This window comes from Lupinus angustifolius, unplaced genomic scaffold, assembly GCF_001865875.1.
Source record: "Lupinus angustifolius cultivar Tanjil unplaced genomic scaffold, LupAngTanjil_v1.0 Scaffold_713, whole genome shotgun sequence".
Taxonomy (NCBI): Eukaryota; Viridiplantae; Streptophyta; class Magnoliopsida; order Fabales; family Fabaceae; genus Lupinus; species Lupinus angustifolius.
This window is the reverse complement of record NW_017728038.1, coordinates 1-11,472: the sequence shown is the minus strand read 5'-3', so window position 1 is coordinate 11,472 and position 11,472 is coordinate 1. Positions and strand designations below refer to the sequence as shown.

General features: G+C 32.3%; 2 protein-coding genes and 1 long non-coding RNA gene across 3 annotated transcripts; 1 reads left to right on the top strand and 2 right to left on the bottom strand.

The window, feature by feature from the left end:
• The first annotated feature begins 2,432 nt into the window (after nt 1-2,432).
• Nucleotides 2,433-7,127, top strand: LOC109341838 (vacuolar-sorting receptor 1-like). The gene is made up of 12 exons (XM_019579810.1): nt 2,433-2,730; nt 3,035-3,727; nt 3,808-3,896; nt 3,977-4,046; nt 4,114-4,197; nt 4,297-4,373; nt 4,764-4,845; nt 5,044-5,126; nt 5,257-5,323; nt 6,022-6,150; nt 6,238-6,347; nt 6,709-7,127. The coding sequence occupies exons 1-12, from the start codon at nt 2,433-2,435 to the stop codon at nt 6,805-6,807; spliced, it is 1,881 nt and encodes a 626-aa protein (XP_019435355.1). The 3' UTR covers nt 6,808-7,127.
• A 921-nt stretch (nt 7,128-8,048) lies between these two features.
• On the bottom strand, nt 8,049-9,292 carry LOC109341839. The gene is made up of 2 exons (XM_019579811.1): nt 8,913-9,292; nt 8,049-8,407 (listed from the first exon to the last, which is right to left on the bottom strand). Exons 1-2 carry the CDS (start codon nt 9,237-9,239, stop codon nt 8,288-8,290), a joined length of 447 nt encoding a protein of 148 aa, XP_019435356.1. The 5' UTR covers nt 9,240-9,292; the 3' UTR covers nt 8,049-8,287.
• A 1,876-nt stretch (nt 9,293-11,168) lies between these two features.
• Nucleotides 11,169-11,472, bottom strand: LOC109341837. The gene is made up of 2 exons (XR_002107000.1): nt 11,395-11,472; nt 11,169-11,317 (listed from the first exon to the last, which is right to left on the bottom strand). It is a non-coding gene; the product is annotated as an uncharacterized LOC109341837 (long non-coding RNA).

The window sequence follows — 11,472 nt, the reverse complement described above, 5'->3', positions numbered from 1 at the left end:
GGATACAATGGTGAAAATAAGATATGAAGAATGCAAAAATGATTAATAAAGTAAAGGAACGTATACTTACTAATTTATAGTGGATTGGAATAATTAGTTTTAACATTGAGACATTAAAATTGACCTTAAAGTTAATAAAAACTACCTTAGATTGAAGAGTTATGCCATTATCATATTATCATTTTGTTTTTAATGTTTTGTGGTGGTGAAGCTTAATATTTTTCATGTTTATAAAACACTTGACAACTTGGTAATCCTTTAAAGTTCCATTTTTATATCTTGTAATTTTAGTGTAGACAGATTAATAAATATCAAATTTTAGTTGCATATTCAATTTTATTACTTGAAATTATTGGTTTTGAATTATTTTATATTTAATTAATCTACTATTTTGACTCATAAAGCCAAGGTAGAGCAACTTGTAAACAGTTATCAAACATACAACATAATTCAAAGATGAACACTTTCTACAATCTAGAGCAATACTTATATTAATAACATACTAAATCAACGAATATGTTATGAGTAAAATTCTAAGTGAATTTTGTAATTGTCTTTAAATTTTCATTATGTTTGACATAACAGATTTATTAAATTTATACAAATAAATATTCTACTCTATCACTAGGTGAGGAAAATGAATATCCGAGTTTAGATTTAATTTATATGTCTGAAGCTAATAAAAGTGAAACATTCAACATATTAACTTATGAATTTTTAAACTCACTTACAACCTTCGCTCTTTCCCATCAAAGATTAAGTTGAAAGTTGAAATTTAATAATGCTATTTTGGAATTTAGAGCAATATGAAGGATTATATAATGGTACAAGATTGGTTGTCACTAAAATGACAAATCATGTATTTGAAGCAAAATCCATATGAGGAAAAAACAGTGGAAATATCGCATATATATAGGGAGTTATTCACATGAGAACAATGCACTACTGTGAGAAATGAGAATACTTAATATATACAATTGACTCTTGATTGAACGATTAAGATTAAAAAATACATGCACATAACTATCATGTGACCAATAACTAACTTTTAATCCTAACTAGTCATGATTCGTTGTAAGCTCCCTACATATATATTCATTAGATGTCATTTCTTCATCTCAATCTCTATCATCTTTCAAGCTTCTCATAACACAATTTCCTATAATTTTTCTTATCTTAGGACAATCAATAAATCTCAAGGTCAATCATTGTATGTATGTAGTTATATTTACCTAGAGTAGTGTTCAATCATGATCAATTGTATGTAGCTATTTCAAGAGTTCAAAACAAAAAATGATTGAAGATATTAATACATGATAAAAATGGTCAACCACGACAACTACAAATGTAGTTTATAAATATGTTTTCTAAAATCTCTAATAACTGCAACTTATTTTTCAATCTTTTTTATAACAATTATTTATTATAAATGATTCAACATTATCTCTTTTATTAAACTCTTCATCAACAACAAAATACATAGAAATCATCTTTTATGTATTTTTATTAACAAATTATGTTGTTATTCTTTAATTAAATTATGCAAAATACATTACCACTCGTGCAAATGCAAGTTATACATATAAAAAGAGAGATATGGAGTTTTATCCTCACGGGATTGGTCTGAGTGAGTCATTGAGTGCAGTTGTCAAATAGGTATTGGCTGCGTCGTGTCATTTCTAAATCCTGTTGGCTATATTATTATCAATTGAAACATTTTCCAAATGTGACTAGATATCATTTTGAGGGAAGGTGCAATCCAGTTTTTAGAATTTAGAAAAGTTTGCCTTGTGAAATTTTGAATGATAAAAAAAAAAATGTACTTATAATGTTACTACATCATCTATTTTCAATTATATTTAACTTTTTAGAAAATATTACATTCATTTTAAATTATGGGCGTGTTTTGCATTTTTATTTTCCTCTGCTATTCTTTATCCAAAACCACAATCTTCAAGACTTCAACTTTAGATGAAATATCTTTTTTCCTCATCCACCAATTAAAACACCCATATAATACATTTATGTATTAGCGGAAGCTCATATCTATATACTTTATTTTAGGAATATTTACAAGGCTACTACTTTCGGAATCACATTACTATATTTTTTCCAGTTTATTAAAAAAGTACATTAAAAATCACTTGTAAATATTTGCTTACTTGGATACATTGATCGTTTTTTTATTGTGATATTACTATTTTTAATTTCTTATTAAATGTTCTAACACTTTTTTTATAAGGAAGGCAAAGAAGTAGATTTGTTTAACTTTTTGACAACTACTATTATGGATTCTTTTCCGTTCACATGTGAAGTGTCAATGAGAAATGTCTTTTATTCTTTTGTCTTATCCCCATTTATCTGAAATATATATAACATTACTTTCCTCTTTGCACAAACTGATATATGATTGATTGATCTGAATCCAAAAAATGAAGCTTCGGGTGTGTTTGTTTGTTCTAATAGGGTTAGTGGTGGCGCTTCCTGTTTCAATGGCTCGATTCGTGGTGGAGAAAAACAGTTTGAGCATAACATCACCGGAGAAAATGAAAGGAACATATGATAGTGCAATTGGAAACTTTGGAATACCTCAATATGGAGGTAGCATGGCTGGGAATGTAGTCTATCCTAAAGATAACAACAACGGTTGTAAGGAATTCAATCACTTTTCCATTTCTTTCAAATCCACTCCCGGTGCTCTTCCCACTATCGTTTTACTCCATCGTGGAAGTATGTTTTTATTTCTTCACTAAACTTCCCTGCTTTTCTTACCTTTTTCACATGCAATTTTACTGTTATTAGTTTCCACTAATTCATAAATGCTGCATTCTTAACTTTACTTCCTTTTTTGCTTAACAAGGAAAGCAAGCGAAAATAAAATCAATACTTGTTCCGTTAGTTTATTTGAACTGTTTGATTAGTAAATAGAGGTCTTTGGGTTTTATTTGATTTTTTTGGAATAGTAGAAAATTGAATTCTTGTTGTTGTTATTTTATGAGGCAATTCCCTATGCTTTTGTGTATACTTTCTACAGGTTGTTTCTTTGCTTTGAAGGTCTGGAATGCCCAGAAGGCTGGAGCTTCTGCGGTTCTTGTTGCAGATGATATTGATGAACCCTTAATAACCATGGACACACCTGAAGAGGATGGTTCATCTGCACAATACATACAGAACATAACAATACCATCTGCTCTCATTGGAAAGAGTTTTGGTGAAAAATTAAAGGATGCCATAAGCGGTGGCGATATGGTCAATGTGAATCTTGATTGGAGAGAGGCTGTCCCACATCCTGATGAACGTGTTGAGTATGAGTTGTGGAGCAACAGTAATGATGAGTGTGGAGTTAAATGCAACATGTTGATGGAATTTGTAAAGGATTTCAAGGGTGCAGCGCAGATACTGGAGAAAGGCGGTTACACTCAGTTTACACCCCATTATATAACTTGGTACTGCCCTCAGGCATTCACATTAAGCAAACAGTGTAAGTCTCAGTGCATAAATCACGGAAGATATTGCGCTCCAGATCCTGAGCAGGACTTCAGCACAGGTTATGATGGGAAAGATGTAGTTATTGAAAATTTAAGGCAGCTCTGTGTTTTCAAGGTGGCAAATGAAACTGCGACGCCTTGGGTGTGGTGGGACTATGTCACCGATTTTCAAATTAGATGTCCGATGAAGGAGAAGAAGTACAATAAGGAATGTGCTGATACTGTCATTAAGTCACTGGGCAAGTGCACATCGTTGCTTATTATGTTTTGTTGTAATGGTTGCAATGACTTTTCAAATAAGCTTATTCAGTATCTGCAGGTCTTGACATTAAAAAGATTGAGAAGTGCATAGGAGATCCAGATGCTGATTCTGAAAATCTTGTTTTGAAACAAGAGCAAGATGCCCAAGTACTGTCCTTTGTAATTCCAATTAGTTTATGTTATCAATTAAGTGATTGTATCAGTATAACAAAAGCTAGTGTTTGTAGATTGGGAAAGGATCACGAGGTGATGTTACAATATTGCCTACACTTGTTGTCAACAATCGACAATATCGAGGTTTGTACTGTATACTTGTGTGATTGGTAGTGATATATATTCCAATTCTAAAAGTTTTTTATTCCAGGAAAATTGGAAAAAAGTGCTATTCTAAAGGCTATTTGTGCTGGGTTTGAGGAAACTACTGAGCCAGCTGTTTGTTTGAGCGGCGGTAAATGTTTACTTTCTTTTTGATAGAAAGGAAATATACTTCGGACACTTGTTAGTTATGGACATTACTCTTTTCTGACTGTCATACGCTGATGTGCAGATCTTCAGACAAATGAGTGCTTGACTTCCAATGGTGGTTGCTGGCGGGATAATGCAGCTAACATCACCGCATGCAAGGTATTTATCAGTTTGGAATCAACTACATAATAAGGGAGAAATATGGGGTTTATTGTTGTTGAAATTATAAGGAGGAAAAATAATGCTCAAAATAGTAATTCGTATTGATACTATTGTTATTGATGATACGATACAAAAGACAACACTAATCCTTGTTTATACTAATATTAGACTAGTAATTAAATAAATAAAAACGTAAAAGATAAGATAAAACAATCTCATTCCTAATAGATCTTCTAAGATACTCTAAACTAATCTGAGATATAATCATGATAATATGAGATGTTCTCTCAATATCTAAATATTCTCTGTAAGATAATTTAAAATATTGTGTGATAATTTTGTAACAATTGTTTTCTTTGTTCTTACACATGTGTATATCTTACTCAGGATACATTTCGTGGGCGAGTATGTGAGTGCCCCATGGTTGATGGTGTGCAGTTCAAGGGAGATGGTTATACGACTTGTGAAGGTTAAAATGCTCTAAAATTTAGTTTTATGTTTTGTCTAAATTCACTTCTAAGAGGGTTTACCATCATTGTACGTGGTTTATTGGTCTCACTTCTGTGCTATTTTGTGTACCATGCTGTGATGTTCCTTTAGTTGTAGGCTGTCCTTTTTTCCATATGCATTCATAGTTCCACTTAAGTAGTTTCTTCTGAGCTTGCAGCTAGTGGACCTGGGCGTTGCAAGATAAACAATGGGGGTTGCTGGCATGATGCCCGGAATGGACATGCATTTTCAGCTTGTTCGGTTAGTAATTACTAACTCTCTTGACCCAACTTCACTCAGCTAATGTTGTATCCAATATATTTTTATTTTAATGGTTGAAATTCTATTTGTGTTTCCAATAAAATTTCATAAACTGTTGCTATGGTAACAGGATGATGGAGGGGTTAGATGCCAATGTCCTACAGGGTTTAGTGGCGATGGTGTCAAAAATTGTGAAGGTGAGGGATACCGATTTTTTTTCCTTCTTGAAGCAAATCTTCCTTGCTTCTTACCTAGAGAAGCATGATGAATACGACACACGTTGTTACATTAAAAATATAATAGATTATTAGAAACAAATAATCAAATATATTAATTACTAATGCGAGTACCACAAGGACACTCAATCCTTACAAAAGCTAAACCATTTAAGAAATCCTACAATAATAACATTACACAACATCAATAAAATATTGAAACAAAGAAACATGGTCAACCCTTTTTGCATAATTGTTGTAGTATGAAAATTACATAGATAAAACCGTAAATGCCAAGGCGTGAATGGGGTCTAAAGATGGGCTTTTGGGATTTGAAAATTATAAATTGTAGGATAAGAAGTTACAAAGTGTAAATTTTCTTTTTTACATTTTATTTATACAATAAGGGCAACACTATATATAGCAAAAAGAAATCAAAACTCTGTGGGGGGCTCATGTTGCCACTATCATCTATGAAAATCCACCACAGAACCTGGCCCAAAATTTCATTCCTCGTCCTATTGTTCATAATATGTAACATATTTTCACCTTTGTTTAATCACATATTTCAGTTTCAGTAATAAGTGAAATGAAGGTTTGGTTACAAATTATATTTAGATTTGCTAGAAAAAAGAGAATATCTGAATTTGAACTTGTTCTGTTTCATCACATGTATTCAGACATTGACGAATGCAAGGAGAAGAAAGCTTGTCAGTGCCCTGAATGTAGCTGCAAGAATACTTGGGGCAGCTATGACTGCACTTGCAGTGGGGATCTGCTGTATATAAAGGATCACGATGCTTGCATAAGTGAGTTAAATACATAGACAATTTTACTTGTATACACATTTGCATGTGCTTGGTGTAATATGCTTATTTTCATGCCCTCTTCTACAGGTAAAACTGCTAGTCAGGGAAAATCTGCTTGGGCTGCTTTTTGGGTCATTTTAATTGGCTTAGTTATGGCTGCTGGTGGGGCATTCCTTGTGTACAAATATAGAATAAGGGTAAGCTCTATTGCATTCTTTCAAGTAGTGTTGGAATAAACTAATATTGACAACGATTAGATTTAGAAATCAAAGTTTTTGATTTGGAATTTTTTAAAAATGTCGGATTTATTATATAATATTTGATGAAATTTAAAATCTCAAGGAATGAAATCTGTGAGATTTTAGAATTTCCTATTTTTAACATTTTTCAAATTATTATCTCAGTAAGGTAATGTTATAATTGGGTACTTAATATGGCGAATTTATAAATATGAGAACATGATGTGTATAGCTGTAAAGAAACATTGGTAATTTACTTTCTGGTGTTATTTAGTATAGGGTACAAATTGAATGAAAATTTTTGCTTGTGGTTTTGCAGCAATACATGGATTCGGAAATAAGAGCTATCATGGCACAATATATGCCATTGGACGGCCAAGTAGAAGTTCCAAATCACGTGAATGATCAAAGAGCATGAACATCAATACAAAAACTTGTTGGCCTTGCACCATTTTCCTCTGCTCTCTTTCTGAGTCATTCAGAATTTTTGAGCATTGGAATTTAAGTTTAACAGAGTGTATCAAATGGACAATAAAAGATCTACACTTAGAACGTCTTTAATTTCTTTTCCTTTTTATTAGAATGTTTTTATGATATCTTTTTCTTTTAAAGAATGAATGTAGCATGTTGTATACTTGGAAGGGCTATTTCACTAGACATGTTCTACGCATAAACATTATAATTTCTTATCGTGCTTCAACTACAACCAAGTTAACTTTATAAATTTACTTCATCCCATAGTCTGTTTTTTTTTGTTTAAATAGAGTCTACGGTTTGTCACTATTTTAGTTTTGGTCCTTGTAGTTTAAAAGTCTGTTTCTAAGTCCTACTAGTATTTTCAAAATCCATAGAAATTGATGTGTTCCCTTTTTGTACCTTTAGTGTTTGTGAGTTCACTCGTTGCTCTAATATTCTTTTATTATTTAGAGTATACTATACCTGAACCTCTTGTTACTGCTGAACTTCCAACTACTTTCCCTCACAAGTCACAATGGTGGTTATGTTATTTGGATTCCCTCTGATTTTGTGAATGGTTCATTGGTGTCTTTACCCCGTTTTGTTCCTCGGTTACTTAAAACATTCCTCCCCAATCTTTAACCCAACCGCTGAATCTGGCACTATCAAACTTTCTAATCCTTCCCACAAGTAACTAGCAAATGGTCTCATCTCAAGTAACAAGAGTTATTATGCTAAATATTTATTTATTTTTTGTCTCAACACAATAAACATGAAGATTTATACATTTATTTGGTATAATATTTATGACATAATTCGCAATTACACGATCGCTGTCATTGTGATTGTGATATGGATATTCTTAATTTAAATATTTAGTAAATCACTGAACCATTTCCCTAACTTCGACACAAGATAATATCATTTCAGGCAAAATTTTACCAACACCAAGTGGCAAGTATGATAAAATTCATTAACTACGTATATGTCAAATTCATTAACAATCACCATACATCTACGACTACAGTTAATCACTGACTATATGGAGTAGCAATTTTAGCCAATTTAATGTCATGTGAATGAAGAAATTGCTATCAAAATGGCAAGGACATGGAATGCCTGCACCAGTGCCATCATTCCATCTTTTTCATGTGAACTGCTGATTTTTAAATTCCTCTGCAACGAAACCATTCTCAATGCATAGACATACAACATAATAATAATAATGATATAAAAACATAACACAAGAATAATATTCAAGATGTAAAAAAAATAAACCTAACAATTAGTTACTAACGCTGGTTGCAGAGCACTAAATCACTCAAAAGGAAATTGTTCAACGTAGTCCAAGTAGTAGAAAACCTAAGGCGACTATGACCCTAGTGATTGAAACCTTCAATGTAGTCCAAGTAGTATAATTTGCAGACTTCAGACGCTTTCTGTCACTTGAGGAAGTGGGGGCTTATCAATCCAGCAATCTCAAGCATACCAACTTGATCTCTCCCTGCAAATACCTTCTTCAGCTTCTCATCACATATTATAACCCTCTTGTTTTCAGGGTCCTATCACATTACAACAAACAACTTCGTCAAAACCAATCCAAAAAAGTTAAACTTGCTACTCAATCTATTTGTAAATAGATCAACGAATTAGAAAATATCAGAGAGCATCCAAATTTATCGAAAACATGGAATTATTCAATACCTCACACTGCACATGAAAATGATTTCCAGTCTAATATATTCAACACCAGGAATTTAAGAGAGAAGAGCAACCAGAGAGAAACATAGAAAAAAAAAGAAGGCATAAATTTAGAAACCAGTGATTATGCATGTGAAAAATTGGCCGAGAACGTGTATGTATGAAATGGTTTGGTTAAGCAATAAACATGTACAAGAGAAAGAAAGATTAAAACTTTACAATGACCCATGACCCAAGTTGTATTATTGAGGGGTTCTTCAGTCTTTTGAACTTTTCCTTAAAAGAAAGATTTAATTTTTATTGTTGTTATCCAGAAGGTTATAGAAAAAGAAAGGCAAAAAGAGTGGAAGGCATTTATAGAAAAACCTGAAGATTGTTTTGCTTAATGTAGGCCCAAATGTGTTTGAGTGCATGAGTTCTAGAAACCTCTGTAAGTCCCACAAGTGCTTGCATCTCAGGTGAGACTCTTCTTGGCTTCATGATGCCACGTGTCTTACCTGGTGGTGGTGGTGGTGGTGGAGAAGGAGACACTGTGGCTAATGTCTTCACTGTTCGCAACATGGGTAACTTAACAGCAGCATGAGGAGCATGTGATGGTGTTGGTCTGAGAGTGATGAGAGAGGGTGAGTATGTTTCTGTAACGCGAAAGGTAGGAATGGAGAATGACGAAATTGCAGCAGCAACCATTACCATTTTTGTATATAGAGGAGAAAGAAATAAGAGAAGGAAAGATGAAACCGAAACAAGAGAAAGAAACCGAAACAAGAGAAAGAAACCTGAACAAGAGAAAGAAACTGAAACAAGAGAAAGAAACCTGAAATAGCAAACACACTCACACTACTATATATGCTTATCCAATCTCTCCGCCTCCTCGATTCCTGTTCGGAAACCCTCACTCTCCCAATTACCAAAACACCCTCTATAGATCCTCATCTCCAAATCATCAACAACATTTCCGGATGATTCATTATTCTCTCACTTTTTAATCATAATAACAATATCATACCATATATCATTTTAAATTAAAACCATACACTATTTCTATATTCCCCCAAATTATATTAAGTACTTTACTCAAATAAATCTACAAATTAACATTATCCTTTTATGTATATATATTGGGATTCAATACATTTTTATTGTATTTCTCCAATTTTAGGCCTTTTTATTTATTTATATTTTCATCTTTTAATACTTCATGTTCTTGTAACTCCGTTTAGATTTGGTCATTTCTTGGGATCATTTTCAAATGTTTATGCATATTATCTCTCTTTACTAAAATAATCTTAGGTTAATTAATTAAATGAAAAGAAAGAAAAGATGTATGGAAATTTTATACATTATCATTATATTATTCACTATTCATATTTAATTATCATTTACACTGCATCATATTATAATTTAAGAGGACATTTTAGTTAAATAATAAAAGTTTGACCAATGAAATAGCTAAAATACACTAGGAATAAGAAACTCTTGATGATTAGCAAGGGACTTTTAGTGGCATTTTTGTAACACAAATGATCTTTTATGGATTTTTTGTGCGGCTAAAGATATACACCCCTCCATGAATTATCAATATTATTCTCAAAAATTAAACTTTTGACATTTTGAACAAAGTCTTAGCTTACTAGATCAACATATTATTGGTCTCTCTTTCCTCACAAATATTTTATTTTTTTGTTTAATAAAACATAAATAAATAACGCAAATGAGTGCCAAATAACTCATATACCCTATTTTCCATCTACCCCTCTCATTCACTCTCACAATCGCAAACCCTAAACCTTTTAAACATTTTGTCATATCACAAGTATACTGTACACTCCACTTGGTTTACATGTATATATATATCCAAATGTTTGAAACATCTTTCCTAAAATCGTGTTATCTTTTTTATTTTAGAGTTAACCAGACACTTAAATAAACTCTCTCTATATAATTTTAAATGTGTATTAAAATCACATTGCTTGTGGCTATTTACCATCTACAGTAAAATTAGAGATTTTGCACATTCAAATACTGGACGATGATAAATGTCAATACAAGATAAAGATAATTATTAGGCAACAACCATGAGTCACAAATGTTGGGTAATTAACCAACAGACGTTAGTCAAGTTCCTGAGAGACCGTTCGTAGTACCAAAAAGATGTTAGATAATGTGAGTTTCTCTTTATAATGTTTTGTGCATGAGACATAATATTGTTGGATAGTTTTCTAAAGTTATTCTAAGTCACATTTTATTATGCTTATACAAATTTTCTCTTATTGGGAACCTCCCGAAAGAGAGTAAGATTAGTTCTTTAACCGATGTATGTATTCTAGTGCTAATGAAATGCATGATGAGCTTTCATGTAGCCTGGAATATTGGAATGAATATCAATGCTGAGATTTGATTAGTTTGGAAGATGGGGACAATAAATTTTTGATTGACAAGTTTTGTAAAAGGGAATGATTGATATTGTGTATGGACTTACGCAGCTTACATACTTGTGGATCCTACAACTCTATTGTTGGGGGTTGTATTTCGCATCCGCACTTTCATTTATGTTGAGCAAGACCTGTTTGATTCAAGTCAACTAGATATAAAATTGATTCTATATGGTGAAGGTTGAAGAAACAATGCAAATTAATAATAATAATAATAATAAATAGTATGGGATGGAGTAATGAGTGGGAAATAAGAACAAACAGTTGGTAGGCAGAAAGGAAATACTAGAGAGAGCAAATATCCTTTAGCCTGTTGGCGGAAGATTGATCTATGGAATACTGCAGGGATCAAAATTGAAGTTAAGAGATATGTAGATAGATATAGACAGAGAATGAATGGATGAATGAATGAATACCTTTTTGAGAACCCAGAGTGAATGATGATAGGTGCGTTGGAAGAGTTCATGAAGAGTAGAAGAATCAACATGACGGTA